The 17,556-nt window shown below is 36.4% G+C and overlaps 1 protein-coding gene across 1 annotated transcript; it reads left to right on the forward strand.

Moving 5' to 3' along the window:
• The first annotated feature begins 2,313 nt into the window (after positions 1-2,313).
• On the forward strand, positions 2,314-17,285 carry Lmx1a (LIM homeobox transcription factor 1 alpha). Its single transcript, XM_074094531.1, has 4 exons — positions 2,314-2,446; positions 12,094-12,295; positions 12,514-13,130; positions 13,477-17,285. Exons 1-4 carry the CDS (start codon positions 2,356-2,358, stop codon positions 13,719-13,721), a joined length of 1,155 nt encoding a protein of 384 aa, XP_073950632.1. The 5' UTR covers positions 2,314-2,355; the 3' UTR covers positions 13,722-17,285.
• Positions 17,286-17,556: the final 271 nt, after the last annotated feature.

Here is a 17,556-nt window from a genome sequence, read left to right on the forward strand (position 1 = left end):
AAAATAAAAAACAAAATAATCAAGCTTTGCTTAGCATGGCACTAGATAATGAACAGAGAACGGAATTTTCATGGCATTTTTGACCTGTCATAGTGACTTCTCATACATATATCGATACACAATATCCTATAGAGACACAATATAGATACAAAAACAGATTAAAAGTAGAGGTAAACAATAGGTGGCCATAAAGAGCGATCTCTTCCAATTAAGTTTCAAGCAGTTGAAAATGTGAAATAGACATTTGCAATGAACAATTATTGAATAACAATTTCTAATTTAATAATTTCAAAATTGAAAATACAAACTGAAATATAGATGCACAGAAAAACCAGAAAAATAAGACCAGCACTGAGAATCGAACCCAGGTCCTCGGCATTCCGTGCCACGTGCTATACCGCTACACCATTGCTGGACAACGGTACAGACACGAATTTCCCCTATGCACCACATATCTCAGCTTGTTTGTTTCTTATTTAGCCATTTAAGCTATTCTAGTTTTGTTTGCATTTTCAATTTAGGTTTTACGGGGTGACCGTAAAAGTAAAAATTTGGAATTGAAATAAAAAATACAAAAAGATTCCAAAAAACCAATCTTAATTTATTAATTTCAGATAAGACTTTTTAAATTTCATGTTGAAACTCTTCTGTTGTAATGTTAACAAGTGTTCGATTAATGTCTCGAGTCTCGAGAAATAGATGTTTTTTTTTTCATATTTTCTGATTTTACACTACTTCTATTCCAGTCAAATATATGTATGCGGAAAAAGAACGCTCTACATACTTAACATGATAAGTTGACGACAATCTAAAGTTTAAGTATCGACATCATTTAGGTAGAGTCGATAAGTGAGAAGTCGCTATGACAGGTCAAAAGACGCCACGAAAATTCCGCTCTCTGGTAATGAATGCGATTCTCCCATGACACATAAATGCATCTTTACAATATCTCGAAGTTGGCTTTGCTCTGTCTACTTATTTAGTTAGTCGATTGTAGATGAAAAGACAATCGGAAAAAAATGTATGGCAAGTTGTAAAAAAATTTAAACTATACAACCTAGGTACAGCCATTAGTTTTTTTTTGTATGTAGTTTTTATGTATTTCAAGTCTTTTTGTTTTTTATAATTTGAATTTTACAGCGCATTAATGTTTAACTGTAATGAGGTAATTTTTTGTTGACAAATAAATAAATTAATAAATATCATAAGCTTGTGAGCAAAAATTAGATCAAAAATATCTGAACACGCTTCTACGCCATTAACAAAAGTCGTGTCCAAATATTTAACCGACTTCCAAAAAGGAGGAGGAGGTTCTATGTTAGAATGTTTGTATTTTTTAATCAAATTTTTGCTCACAAGTTTATGAACTCGACTGTGCAAAACAAGTTAATGTTTATAGACACAGAAATTTTATTTTTCACTTTTCTCAGTCATACAGTCAGCAACAGAAGTGTGACTAGTTTAAAAAACAATGAAGAGTTGAGAATAACAACTCTTAACAATATCGTCGACTTTACATTGTTTTGTTCTTTGGATTTTATCCACTTTTTCTTATTAATGTTTAACTCTTTTTTAACGTTCTAGAGAACTCGATAGGATCAATAGAAGCGCATGTTTATAGATTAGTATAGCATCATAAATCAATACCTATACATAGGTACTAGGCACGGATATATATTAAAAACGTTCAAAATACTTACGAATCTTTGGATTCATTTTGTAGTTTTATTATTTTTTTACCCAGAAATTATATTTTCTTACTACTATTTTATGGAGAGAGATGCCAGTACAGAGTGAGAGTGGCAATAAAACTGAAAATATGACGTTAGCAGCCGAGATCGTCGATTTTCCAGCCACCATTCTTTTTATAACGACAGCGGAATGCGTATTTTACGTCAGAGGGCGCGCCGGGGTTTTTTCGGGACTTATAAGTATACCTAGATCGTATTTAGAAAATTATTAGTTTATATTATGATTTAAGCAATCATTACCAATTAACCATGACGAAAAATTTCAATGATTATAATATTAAAAATTCTCCGCCGCCACCTTAATCACGGGTCGCCTCGTCTGCTACGACAAACGTAGGCTTTTTTCAAACGAATAAATACAATTTGTTGGTGCCGTTTCAGCCAAGCGGCAAATATCATAGCTTTGATCTGTATTGAGTAGGTTGGGTTTCGGATGATAAAGGCGGAGTTATCCAGAAAGGGGCCTTGCTGATTGGTCGGAGGGGATGAAGGGGACAGCGAGAGCCGTGTTGGGCCTGGGTCGAAGATGGTTCGGCGCGCCATTGCGAGTTTGGTCGGCGCGGTGCGAGCGTCCCGGGCGTGCTAGTGACTCGTGACAGACTGTATGGACAAAATGTTGGAGTTTTACACTAACATGAACGCGGGATTGATGCAGGACGGGATGCAGCCGCCGCTCTCTTGTTCCGGCAGAGCTGGTCAGTACGAACTTTGTCGACAATTACTTGTACTTACTCTGCTTTTACCCTGCTGCTTGCAGAAATGCTGATACTGTGTTTTGTTATTACGTGCCTATATTGTATCCACATACCTTGAATACGTTGATGTCCATCCTATCGTTTATGTTGTAAATCGCAAGAATGGCTTTACTTCGTAGATATACTTAACGAGTTAAAAGTGTATTTTTTACTGATGAACGCTTCTTCGCCTACTCATATTTTAACTCCCAAAATTATTATAGGTATTCACGCAAAATTTATACTTGTACTTCTCACTTAAATTTTTATTTTACATAACTCGAACTGAAAGTAATATTGATATTCCGTTTTTGTTCTGTTTTGAAATTTGTTCTAGGAAGAAATAACATGCACAATTACACTATTACTATCCAGCTATAATAATATCTATTTACTAACACTAGCTGGTCGATAGTTTGACCTAACTTTCATACTGCTAATGCAGTATTGTATATAATTTGCCTATCTCTGGCTACGCGACCGTGGCGTAGCAGGCCTACGGCTCGCCGCCGCCGGTCGTAGCGCGTAGCATCATGAAATTTACGAACATTCGGCAAGATCAACCAATAGCTACAATACTAATTTTCGCGTTTTCTAAAGTAAATAAAGTTTCTAAAGTATCAACTGTTCTTTGTTTTCTTTTAATAATAGGATCAAGTAAAGCTGAATATATATGTACCAATTTTCAAAATTAAACGGATTTTTTGCCCATATCAATCAGGAGAAAAAATCCGTGTAATTTTGAAAATTGGTACAGTTATACCTGGCAGTATCCAGATGAACATACTAAGCCCTTAAGGGTCCCCACCCAATATTTGTTAGAATAGCATTATGATTTCTTCGAACAATAGTTTTTACATAAAATTTCCTACAAATTTGGTCATATTCATTTTTGCTCTACGATCAATACTTTAGGAGATACAGGGTGTTTATGTTAACAAGGAATTTTATGTAGAAACTTTTGTATGAAGTAATCATAATGCTATTCGTACATATATTCGAGATAAACCTGAAAAAAGGTACGTTCAACCCCCCTTACTTACACCCTCAGCACAGCCCTCACCTTTGAGAACTTTTAGTATGTTCATTTTGGATACCTCAAGGTATAACTGTACCTATTTTCAAAACTACACGATTTTATTCCCCTGATTTTATTAAATTTTCTGGCCCTAAAAAGGATTGTTCAGTTTAAACAGCCCTAATTATTGTACTTACTTTTAGAAAAAAAATGACAGAACAGGAACAGACTTACTGTTTTTTAACCCCGAAGCGAAAAGTGGGGTGTTATAAGTGTGACGCCAATTTCTATCTGTGGCACAGTAGCTCCCAAACGAATAGACCGATTTCGATGCGGTTTTTTTACGTGAATGCGAGTGAGTTTCTTTGCGATGGTTCTTGGTTATATTTGTCAAAAATTGGTTTAGCTGTTTATGATTGAACTGTGAAATGACAATGTCGGGAGTTTTAACCTTTTCTAAGTTAGTTATAGTTAGGTTAAATTCGTTTTTGCGGTAAAATTAACTTTAAACATGGGCTCGAGTTTATAGTACCTATCACCATACATCTTGACATTACGCTACCCTAAGTAAGCAGTTAACTCGGATTTGTATTGTGTTATGTTAATTTCATTTAGACCATGCAGGAGACCTTACACTAATTATTGAAATGATAAGAGTTACAGAGAAGGACAAATAACTTAATAAATCGACACCATATTCTGCTAGTAATGGACTTTCCTTTGCCTATTTTTGAGGCTGTTATAATAGGTATGTTTAAAAAGACACTACTCAACTATCGATGTCTTGGCTACGGTCATAATCAATAAATAAAAGTAACGAATACTTTGAAGAATTGGATTGGAACTATGCAGGTTATAAGGAGATATTAGGTACTAAAAATTTACCCTCATTGTTAAAAAATACACTTTTATTGGAAATATTTTAATTGACCCTTACTGAACCTCGATAATTAAAACTGTATGATATTTGTTAGACATATACATGCTATATACATATTATAAATAAATTATAACAAAAAGTGGTCGGTTAAATTTTTTGTGATAATTTTTTTCAAGCTTTTTAGTGTAAATAATCTAAGATACAATAGTTTAATATCAACTGCTCGTCACCTTTTACGAAAGATTGCATTTTCCGATGCAGAGACGTTCATTATTGAGGAGTCCTGGTGCTTCACCACCCGTTTTATTAACCGACTTCAAAAAAAAGGAGGAGGTTCTATGTTCCAATGTTTGTAAGTTTTTTTTTTTTTTTTTTTTTATGTATGTTCACCGATTACTCGGTCAATTGTAGACCGATTTTCAAAATTATTATTTATAACGGAAGGGTATTCTTCTGAGGTGGTCCCTTTGCAACCAAGTCAAGGTCTGATGATGAGATCCTAGGGAAATCGAGGGCAAACCTCAAATTTTATAGACACTTATCATTTGGTAACCTGGACCTGATGAAGAAGACCGTAGATGACCAATGGAACTCATCAAAGCTCGCTTGACTATAAACGATCATAATTAATATACCTAGATAAGCGACTAAGAAGAAGCTTTAAGTTAATGATTCTTTCGAACTGATCTGATGCTGAAGCCAGAAGGTAGGCAACGGAACTCTGTTATAAAACAACGTAACTAAGTCGTGTTTGGGCTTCATGGAATCGTTGTGAGATGTACTTTTGCTACGAATCACTAAAAAGTGAGAAATAAAGAAAATTAAAAAAAAAAGTAAAACCGATTCCAAAAAAATAATAAAATAACAAAAAATGGAACCGACTACAAAACCTGACATGCTCTTGACTGGTTTTTAGGGTTCCGGAGCCAAAATGGCAAAAACGGAGCCCTTATAGTTACGCCATGTTTGTCTGTCGGTCCGTCCGCGGCTTTGCTCAGGGACTATCAATGCTAGAAAGCTGTAATTTTGCACGGATAATGTAAACTATGCCAACAAAATGGTAAGCACAATAAAAATAATAATTTAGTGTACCTTCCATACACGTTAAGTGGGGGTGATTTTTTTTCTCATCCAACACAAATTCATTGGATAGGTATTTTAAATGTAAATTCAGATTAAATGTAAATTTCAATGTTTGAAATTACTTACAATACTAAATTGACAGCACATTGATAACTCGTCCCATGCGTGCTATACGGCCACATCTCAAAAAAAAAATTTTTTGGGTATTGCAGATTCGTATTCAGAATTGTTTAATTTACGACCTTATTTCGAGAGCCATAGCAATAAGTGTCCTCAAGAGCCCTTTTTTCACCAGTGGCCGTCGCATCTGACCAAAAATTGACAGTTGACTCCCTGCAAGACAGCCACTTGTCAGTCAGTTCGCACTTGAAAGACGGATTTTTGGAGTTGTGACTGTACAGCATACATTTATCATCAAGTTTTGAGTTGCGCCCTGAAGGAATAAAGTTTGTTCGAGTGTTATTACCATGAATGCCTTTAAATATAAGCGAAATAAACGTCATTTTATTATGTCACAACAGTAAGTATTATACTCGTGCGGTTCAATATGGCTTGTTAGTGAGTGTCTGATAAATGCACAAAAATTCTTTAGGCTTTAAGTTTTTTTTTACCCGGCTGACGAAAGATGAGCATGTTTAATTATAGTATGTTGTGTTGTGTATGTATTTAACTAGCTACCTATGTCTTGTAAGTAAATAATAAATATGTGTGTATTTAATTATATAGCACGCTTTACGGCCTACATCATTCAGCAGATTTTAACATGTGAGATGAGATATTATTTCGTTATCGATTGGTAATGTGTTTATTAACTTTTAGTTTTAGCTGTTTAGCAATTTCATCGGTGAAAGATGATAGCAAGAACTATATTTTTTTATACTTGTTTGTTTTCGATCTAAAAATTCGAGGACTAGATCTGCCAACATAAGTAATGCCACCTCAGACAGCCCCTCTTATATTATGACTCCTTTATCAAAGGTAACGGATGAATCAGAAAATAGGAATTTTTCAGGACTGGGTCATGAAAAATATTTTCAAAAATATGTTTCGTGGGACACTATTGCTGAAAGCTGCTCGAACTCTAAGAGACGAGATTCATCTCTAACAATGCGTGATTTTAATTTTTCCGAAAGTTTTCAATGTTTTAGTTGTTTAGAACTTTATAAAGAATATTTTTGCTTAAATTTATTACAATTTCGAATTTTGGTTCTAAAAACCTTTTAAATCATTTATATATTTTATAATTATATGGTTCATGTTGATATCTTAATTAATGATAGAAGTCACTTAAAGATATAAATATTTTTATTAATTATCTGCATGTAGAAAGAAGGTATTAAAAGCTGCATGCACTGATTATCGTTAACAGTGATGTTGGTTGGTATTTTAACTGTTTTAGTGTTTATATATTATATTTTCATGTTACCATTGTCCAACAATTCTTGTTAAATTTTGGACGCATCTCAATATTTTAGCAAAATGATTCTGCAATACGGCCACAACTCTAAATACCTGTCTTAAAGGCCCTGTATCTCAAAAAATATACACGTTTTTAGGGTTCCGTAGCCAAAATGGCAAAAATGGAACCCTTATAGTTTCGCCATGTCTATCTGTCTGTCTGTCCGTCCGTGGCTTATCTCAGGGACTATCAATGCTAGAAAGCTGTAATTTTGCACGATATATATATTAACTAACTATGCCGACAAAATGGTACAATAAAAAATTTCAAAAACATTTTTTTTTAGAGTACCTTCCATAGGCGTAGTGGGGGTGATTTTTTTTCTCATCCAACCTTGTAGTGTGGGGTATCGTTGGATAGGTCTTTTAAATAGGGGTTGCTATAACGATTTTTCGATTCAGTGATCTGTTTGCAAAATATTCCGCTACCCCTGGTGTTGCATATGTTTATGGGCAGTGGTGATCTCTTACCATCAGGAGACCCACTTGCTCGTTTGCCATCCAGTCGAAAAAAAAAAAATAGTAGTTTAAGAGTAAATAGCAGCCTCAGGTATAAAGTATACCTAAACTTGGAATATTCCGTACAAAATGCGAAATCCTTAGAAAAATATTACTTATTTTTTTCGTAATGGCTACGGAACCCTATTTCGGGCGTGTCCGACACGCTTTTGGCCGGTTTTTTAAAAAGTGTCATTTTTATGAGATTCATTATATCATCCTAAGTAAAACAAGCTAAATTTAAAATGCACTGACCCAAAATCAAAGGAGTAAGACCTTTTTTACTACCACGGACTAAGCTGCCAAAACTTTAAAACGCGATTTCTCGAAAAAAAAAATTTTGAGATGTGGCCGTGTAGCAGGCATGGGATGAACTGTTTATTTTAAGCTACTGTTACAACACACATGTTAGTTACTAGCATGTTTATGAGTATGCTAGAAATGAGCATGCTCTTGAATTAGCATGCTCAAAGCAAACACTTCGATAAACAAGCTTTTTGATAGAAAGCGTGCTCTCTGCCAGTCAAACAAAACCATGGAAAGTCAAACAGCCATCCGCATGGACCTGAATAAAATTATCCTTTTGCTTTTGCTAGCAATGCATGCAATGCATTCAAAAACTTCTCTCGGCTAGAAAGAGGAAAAAGGAATAGGAAGATTTATGATTGTTTTTTTAATTAAGTACCTACATTTACATACACTCATTCATTTTCATTCATACTTACTCTTTTTTTGCAATCATTACTTCATTTATTTCTTTCATTTTTTTATATTCAGGATAACATCAGCCATAAATGTAATTACAAGGAACCTACAATATGGCTACATCATATAAGGCCAATAACAGCTATCCATTAAGTTTTAAAATCTATGTCATGTCATCATAGTGGAAATGTTCACACCAGACACGCCAGCTTCATGTAGTAGTGTGTGTAATCATTCACTTCAACTCTCGGTGCACTATACATATACTAGCATACTCATTAAGCAAACGCGTTCACACTTGCTAATACCTTTTCCCCTTCCACCCTCGCATCAACTAGCATGCTCAAAGATAGCAGGGCCTGCTATTAGAGAGCATGCCACTAAAAATATGCTTAATAGTAGCACACATGCTAGTATTTAGGTAGCATTTGCTCAATAGTATTATAGATAGATATCCCTAGGCTGTCTCTCAGTCAGTCAGATATTTAGTCATGTTACTCTTATAAGTATAGATAGACTGATTAAATGAAAAGAGCGGCAGTTTTCCGCCGGCATTTTATTCCCCGGGTTGGTGCCGCGACCCGGGTGACCCGGACACGCCCTCCCCGGCGCGCCCCCTCCCATTCCAAGGAGGGATCAGTGCCTGTGCTTTATATTTTGCTCCCGACGCTGTGCTATTCCTCCTTCGACTTACGTTATGGCTGGTTACCTCTCTCTATAGATACCTAAGTACAAATTTAATGTCAAAATAATTCGAATGTTGTATTATTTTTACCAACGGATTACTGAAGTACACCGAATGGTTTTAATATTTCAGTCTAAGCTATTAAGTCTTTTCAAATTTAAGAATTTAAATAATTAGTAAGATATATCTTAGTGGTATGAATCCTGTGGATATTAGGAGCTATATTTTAATTGGACTGAACTTAACGAGAACACATCTACCAACTATAGTATTTTATCTTAAGTAAAAGATATCGGTAGCTACTGCGTAACCTACGAAACGAAACTCACAAGATGGCCACTTGGGGAGCAGTATTATAACAAAGCAGAAATTGTTAGCCATGTTTCAAAACATATAAAACTTAATAACAAAAGGACTACAAAAATTACGCCAATGAAAAGAGGGAATCCCTTAGACTTTTAAGCCTAAGGGATTCCCTCTTTAATACCGTTACGTTTACGTAACGTTATTAAATTCTATGAAAATCTAACACTTAGCAGAAGCGAAAAATATGGTACCACATCGGTCATCGAAGGAAATAAAACCGATTTCGCCTGCTCTCTACTTTTGTAAATTTGTCTCATTTAGTATTTTCGCATCAGAAGTCATTGATATATTTCGGTAATAACTGATCAAGAAACGCTGAATTTCAGTTACTTGGCAACTGTTACTTTAAATATGCTTAAATCAAGCTTAAATTGTTGTTTTTTTTTTCAAATGACTAAAACTTAGCAAGCAGATTCCGATATAGAGGTAGGTATGTAGGTACGTTAAAAATGTAGGCTGTATAAAAACCACTGTTTGTAAGAATGTTTCCACAAAAAAAAATGAAATCGTTTATAGCATGACCACAGGTATATAAATAAGATCTTCGTGTTTTGGTGTGTGTTTTTATGATCTACCATTTTCATGGTGTACAGTATAAAAAAATTATTAACAAAATTAAAAAATTAATCAATGAAATTAAATGAAATAAGTAGAATACATTAAATGAAGTTAAAAAAAATAAACAAAACATAATCAATTAAAATACATTAGCTAGTAAAAAAAAAACAATAAAGTGAAATCAAAATCACTCAACAAATAAAAAATTCAAATACGCTACAATATCAAATTTCAAAACCATACATTAATAACCATAAATGTCAGTACTCAACTGATTAGTTAATTTATACTCCAGATATTCTTTAACTGTACAAAAACAGTTAGTCAAAACCCATTTCTTCAATTTAGTTTTGAACACTTGTCCATTCAAAACTTTTAATTCGTCTGGAAGACTGTTAAACAGCTTTATTGACATGTTATAAGCGTTACGTTTATAAATATCTGAATGACAACGAGGCTGGTATATCAGGTTTTTATATTGGATTCTCTGCTGTCTAGGGAATACGTAAATAGTGAACGTAAATAGTGTGAAACTGAATCGTAGATACTAACTAACTTTATCGCAGAATGTGGTCTGACATAACGAATGAAAATAAGTAAATACTTTAGACATGTAGTTATGTAGTAGTAGGTAGTTAAGTAGATCCATAAAGTCAGCCGCAGAAGTACCTAGATGAGCAGTAGGTGTGGTGTTCAAAATGATTTAAACACTTCGTTTATTACCTTGACAGTAGAATCGTGTATAAGTACTTAGATCATTTTGAGCACCGTGCCCGCCGCTCATCCATTTCTGCTGCTGACTGTTACGGACAGGGTGACCTTTGTTCTACTAATGTCAGTCATGTTGACATCCCATACATTTGCCAAGGAAATCTTAGCGAAATATATTATGAAAAGGTTCCACCCTGTTACTTACGTGATTCAGTTTCCTTGACTGTACGTAGCTCGTAGGTACCTATTAGGTATGTTAAATACTTAGAAAATCAACAAAGCACTGCTATGGGGAGGTTTGAACTGCAATACTTATAGGTATCTTTGCTCTCACCGTGCACCACAGTATATGACAACATGCAGAACCTGTCCTCGTAAATAATACATATGTGACACAGTCTCAATTATCACAAACACCACACAGAATGTGAACGTGTTCCGTAAACTCAGGTTTCTATAGTCCCAAGCATTCATCAATAGTCCAAACGGACTTTTTAACATTTCGAACAATTACAGAGCTGCTAACGTTTAGGAGGTTGTTCGTGCAAGGCTGCGATGAACGTCCTAGATGACGTGAGCAGTTCCGTAATTGTTCGAAATGTTAAAAAGTCCGTTTGGACTACTGATTAACGCTGGGACCATGGGAACCTGAGTTAACGGTTTCGATCCCTACGAGTTCATTCTCAAATCTCCACCGTTCGCAAACACCCGAGCACATATTCCTTGCCAAACAAAATATACGTTATAGTGTTTAGTGAATTCGATACATTTAGCATCCACTTCACATTTATTTACTACGTACTAGTAGCTTATTCGTCGCAATTTTATGATACTCCCATTCTCCATTATTAGCTCTCGCTCAACTAAGTCTGTGCAGAAAAATAATTGAACGTCTGCATGGCGGCAGCCGTCGCGTCGCATCTTAGCGTAAAAAATATTAAGACTGCTCGCTGTTCTCTACACAAAAACAGTCTTGTAATTCTATGACGGTACGTTTTCCAAATATATAATAAACGAAATTGCTTTGCGAATTTTGTACTTATATTAAATTACTTTATCTAGCTGATAGAAAGGTTTTATTTACGAGTAGTCATATACCTACCTAACATATTCCTCTGTGTAAATTTACTGTATCTAGTGGCGTGGAGTAGACATTTTCGTTAGACAATAGAGAGTGAGATAAGTGTGTTAGATAAGTCTTCGTACGCAACATTTCGCAGTTAGAGTTACACGGGCTTTGTCATACTAATCATCACTGACATCACAACTATCACAAGGAAACAATTTAGGCAATCGGGAGTGGAACGAGTTGTTACGGTGCTATGCCACTGGTACGGTCGGTTGACTTATGTATCCACTTTTTCAAACTATTTGCATAGAAATGTGCATACTTGTGTTAGGGTACAGTCGAGTTCATAAACTTGTGAGCAAAAATTTGATCAAAAATATCTGAACACGCTTCTACGCTATTAACAATAGTCGTGTTCAGATATTTCTGATCAAATTTTTGCTCACAAGTTTATGAACTCGACTTTACCACTATGTATACATGTTAATGTAAGTCAAGCTTAGTTTAGGTGGCCTTTGGTTATTTTTGAACGGACAGCCTTCCACTTACTACTAACGAGTTTATTTCCTTTTGTCAGAACTCAGCGCAAGCATCAAACGCGAGAAGATTGTCGAAATCTGCGAAGGATGCGGCCAGAAGATCCAGGACAGATACTTGATGAGAGTCGGGGAGCTGTCCTGGCACGAGCACTGCCTTAGCTGCTGCGTCTGTGGATGCCCGCTCGCACACACATGCTTCACCCGCAACGCCAAACTTTACTGCAAGGCAGATTATGATAGGTACGAGTAACTTTCGACTCATACTAAGAACCAAAACATAATATTATGTTAGCATGTTAGTGATGTAAGTTACTGCGAAGTGCTAGCGAATTATTTAAGCCAGGCGATTGTCACGCGATTGCATCTATCTACATGTTAAATCGTAAAACTGTTTCAATTTAGTTTTTAAGCAGAATTCAAATTGTGTTCATTCGTATCACTTCATGTTTGTCCTATAGATTGTTTGGAGTTAAATGCACGAGGTGCGGTGACCGCCTTCTCCCTCAAGAAATGGTTATGAGAGCTCAACAGTATGTGTTCCACATACAATGTTTCGTGTGCGTCATGTGTTGCCAGCCACTGCAGAAAGGCGAGCAGTACGTCATAAGGGCGGGCCAAATATTTTGCCGCCAAGACTTTGAGAAAGAGATGTACTTGATGCAACATGCTGAAGATGACATGATAATCGACGATTCTGAACGTCCCCGCGACGGGCGCCGGGGGCCGAAGCGACCTCGCACCATCTTGACGTCAGCCCAGAGAAGACAGTTTAAGGCTTCGTTTGAAGTTAGTCCTAAACCATGTCGAAAAGTACGAGAAGCACTCGCAAAAGACACGGGCTTGAGCGTTCGAGTTGTTCAAGTATGGTTTCAAAATCAGCGAGCTAAGATGAAAAAGATTCAAAGGAAGGCGAAACAGGAGGGGGACAAAAATAACGATAAGGACAAAGACAAAGACGAAAAAAGTATTAAACAAGAGTCGCCGTCAAGTGAGCACGGGAATTATTTAGGATTAGACGGGTCTTACTCTGCGTCTAGTCAACCCTTGAATCCTAACCTGCCATACTCACCTGATGGTAAGTTTAACTGCCCAACAATAACAGCAAATCATGCTACAAATATTGATCAGCGACACGAATTATACTTCCTTCTACCTTTGACCCCTTCAAATTTTGCAATTCGATCTACCTTGGTATACATCATTACTTCATATACTTACCTACTAATCCAAGAGTTCATCTATTCGTAGCTAATTATGTACTTACTCGTTTTTGTGTAATAATATAATACACTTAAGCACCTATTTGAAACTTAGTTCCTACCTTACATAGAAAATATTTACTAGGTATACTTAGATACTTTCAGCTAATAACTAAATGAGTGAGTGAGTTTTTAGTTTTACCCATTCCTTTTATTTTTCAGATTACCCAGCACATTCTGGGGACAGTTTCTGCAGTTCGGACATATCGCTAGACGGCAGCAACTTCGATCAGCTCGACGAGGGTGCATCGGACACCATGAGTTTGCAAAATTTAGAAGTACACCATTCGCACCAGCACGGGGGGCACGCAGCCCACGAGCCACTTAATCTGGGCACTGGGGCTGTTGTGAACCCCATAGATAAGCTGTACCTAATGCAGAACTCTTACTTCAGTACTGAGCACTGATTCGCGCGCGGCGCCGGCCGGGGCGCGCCGCGGCGCCGGCGTCCGCGCAGTTTGCCCGCTTCGGGCACGCCCGGCGCCCCTTCTTCTAGTCACACTGTAGATTCCAGTGCAAATTTGAATTCTATATGGGATTCACTAGTAGGTTTGAGGACCTATTAAGATAGATAAAATATTGAATTCATAAAATGATTAAAATAGCAGTTCTCATTCGAGGTGTTTGGTAAAATGGATAATTCATAAACAGGAAGCACTTACCGGTTCAAAAAAATGTAAAAATAGGTTTAGTAAAAGTGCTACCCATAAAAAAGATTTAAATTTTGTTTTTATTGGGTATTGCCACATGATACTCTATAATAACGTAGGTTCTTAACATGTTTTCAGGTTGAGATACTCTGAAAATATTATTTATAAGTTATCTTCATACCAAACACCCTGTACTGTATGATTGTTTGCCATTGTAGTAAGAGCCTATGGTATCAGTCTTTCTATCCAAGCCTAAGTAAGAAATGAAGTATAATATGAAAATCGCTTACAGGTGTTTTCGTGCTTGTTAGATACCTAATTCTAGTTCAGTATTAGATCATTCAATCACCTGACTATCTTACCTGTTCAAAAAACATTAGGTAAAGCCACATTCGCGATATTCGTAGTCCTACGTTGGTAACGAAAGGAATACCTTAACGATTTATTACGATATATCTACCTATACTGTTAACTATTTTCCCCAGTTCAAGAAAATAGTAAGTACGGTCACCACCCCTTATATCTGACACAAAAAGCGTGCATAAATATCTGATACGACTCTATTTCCAGGGCCGAAAGGATGTGTCAGATATTCTAGCACGCTCCGCTGTGGCAGATATTAATGCTGGTGACTGTAACATTTAACAACAGCCTGCTTCTACCAAATTTATTCAGGTCTATCTAAACATTGGCCCCAGCGTTAAAGCCGCCATTAAGGGGAATAATAATAACAATTACCGTCGTGATAAAGTAGGTATTGCGCCTATAATATCGAACTTTTATCTGCCTATGTAACACCGAATTAGGTTTGTAGCCGCCAAGATGTAAGTATAAACACCTAAAGTAAAAAAAAAAGATAAAATATGATAAAATATAGAACCATATTAAAGTATTTGATTCAAAACGACATCAAGCTAAAGTCAGATAGTTTCGCAAGGTAAGGTACGTTGCCGCTGAGGTAGTGCAGAGGTAGGTAAGACGGGGCCCTATTTCTCGAACAAGTTAACAAGTCTACATGCTTACATTTAAAACTTTTTTGTACAAGTGTAGGCATTTAATTCTGTTTCTCAGTGGCATGTTTACTACAAGTTAGTTTTATCGGGTGACACTTTACCGACCCGGATAATACCGACATGGAAATACTGACCCGATTTTTCTCGAGAAATTTAATTTAGTACCTTGTATAGTGAACAGATAATACCTATAGGCGATTAGAGCACGATTTTTTAAATCACATTTGTGCAAGTATTGCATGAAAATGTAAAAAAATGCATTGAAACGTTTAGGAATATCTAGGTACCTAGGTACTAGATAATTAGCTACGTAGGACAAAAATGCATTCATATTTTATACCTACTTTAAAGTAGATATTAAAGTGAATTAATTATAATTATCAGTCCCCGAGTTAATGGCAATTATATTATTATTTTTAAGCAGACGTACCTATTATGTTATTATTTAAGATTATAGAAAAAGCTTTAAATACAAATAATTCGTTCTGGAGTTCACCGTTTAAAAAAAATCAACACGACGATTTAAGTTTTGCCCATACCTACCTTGCATTTACTTTCACTAATTTTTAGTACCTAACACATACGCAATGTATTTTCTGTAATACGAGTATTATTATTATTATTTAGGTTTCATTTAAGTAACTATTTATTCAAATTCTTCTCACAATAATTCTGAAATTACTAGTTTTACTCAATAATAATAATGAATGACGGGTTAGTATCCTTTAGTCTATAAAGCAGCTGGTGTACGTAGCAAATTAGCAATTGGTCTAAGTAGCAAGTGGTCTATGAAGTAACTGGTCTAAGTAGCAAATTGTCTAAGTATCAAGTGGTCTAAAATTCTTTGACTCACAGTCGACGGACTCATACCTATTCCGCTTGGCTGAGGCGCTTCGCGCCTTGACGCAACTCTAACCTAACCTACCTATGTTTTTTCTAGTTTTCGACAAAAACAGGTTAGGACCAGTTGCTTTTTAGACAACTTGCTACTTAGACCAGTTGCTTCTTAGACCACTTGCTACTTAGACCAGCTGCTTTTTAGACCAGTTGCGTTGCTACTTAGACCAGCTGCACAGTATATAATATATAGGGTAAAGCTTTAGCTTATATAATATATTGTGCCAGCTGGCTGTTTTTTAGACGAAATGATACCAACCCGAATGACTGATACAAATGGCAGTTAACAGAAAATTACACGACGAATAATCGTGATGGCCTAGTGGTTTGACCTACGGCCTCTTAAGGAGAGGATCGTGGGTTCAAACCCCAGCTCGCACCTCTGAGTTTTTCGAAATTCATATGCGAAATTACTTTTGAAATTTACCACGACCTTTACGGTGAAGGAAGTCATCGTGAGGAAACCTGCACAAACCTGTGAAGTAATTCAATGGTGTGTGTGAAGTTCCCAATCCGCACTCGGCCCGCGTGGGAACTACGGCCCAAGACCTCTTATTCTGAGAGGAGACCTGTGCCCAGCAGTGGAACGCATATAGGCTGGGATGATTGGGGACATAATGTAAAGAAAAATTAAGGTTTTTGATTATGGAGTGTAAAAGTGTAAAGGGAAAGAGCACAAACTCTGTGTCCGTCTTGTTAAAAGTGCCAAGACGGTAAATTAGGAAGCTCTATGCTATAACGAATGATAACACCAGTAAAAACACTCAATTATTTTTTTAACAAACCACGACAATTAGATCACCGTCCACGTTTTATCGCATCAGTCAGTACTACAGTAAATTGTAGTGTACCTACCTAAATTATTTCAAAGCACATTTGCTACTCTGCGCTAAACTGGAGGGATTTGGAACTATTATTTACTGCATAAATCAGGATACTTTTGCAACTTTTCCCCGTAAGAGTTTATCATCCTTCCCTCTACCTACAACCCATATTTTTGATGAATGTTGGACTTTTCGACCAGGACCGTTTTTCTGCCCACCTTCCATCGCGACAGGAACGGACTCAGTTCAATTTACATCGATCAACTTCAAAGAGGTTTGGTGGAAGTACTTCTTCCAGCCGATCGAAGCAAGTTAAACTTAAATATTAGTCCGTACCGAGTCCGCTCTACTTGCGGTGAAAGGTGGCTACTCTACACGTGCCCTAGGCAGCCTAGTTGCGGCAGCAAGTCGAATATATGGGAGCGAGTTCATGTCTGTATAGAGCGTGGGTTCCCATATAGACCGTCATGGTCAGAGAGCTGGTTTTTTGTTTTCGGGCAGGTAAGTATTAGAGACACCTTTCCTTTGATATCCTAAAAAAGAAATGCAGACCTGGTTGGGGAGTAGTGAGGCTGTGTCAACCCTAGTATTTAAAGGGTAAGCGTCATTACCCCTGGACCAATGGAGATATTTGATGTTTAGAAAATACCAATATTTAATTTGGTATTTTCTAAACATCAAATATCTCCATTGGTCCAGGGGTAATGACGCTTACATTTAAAGGTATCTAAATTACAGATTGCCTCATGCCTCAAAAAATACATAAATAGAAAACGTACGGTTTGATTTAACCCCACACTGGCAGAATCACAATTCTAGTGCATTATATAGGCCCTCAAATACTTTTTCAGAAATATC

This window comes from Choristoneura fumiferana, chromosome Z, assembly GCF_025370935.1.
Source record: "Choristoneura fumiferana chromosome Z, NRCan_CFum_1, whole genome shotgun sequence".
NCBI lineage: Eukaryota > Metazoa > Arthropoda > Insecta > Lepidoptera > Tortricidae > Choristoneura > Choristoneura fumiferana.

Coding starts and splice junctions, on each gene's coding strand:
- Lmx1a (XM_074094531.1), top strand. CDS start 2,356: ATGGACAAAATGTTGGAGTTTTACACTAACATGAACGCGGGATTGATG. Junction 2,447..12,093: donor CTCTTGTTCCGGCAGAGCTG/GTCAGTACGAAC, acceptor TCCTTTTGTCAG/AACTCAGCGCAAGCATCAAA. Junction 12,296..12,513: donor TGCAAGGCAGATTATGATAG/GTACGAGTAACT, acceptor TTTGTCCTATAG/ATTGTTTGGAGTTAAATGCA.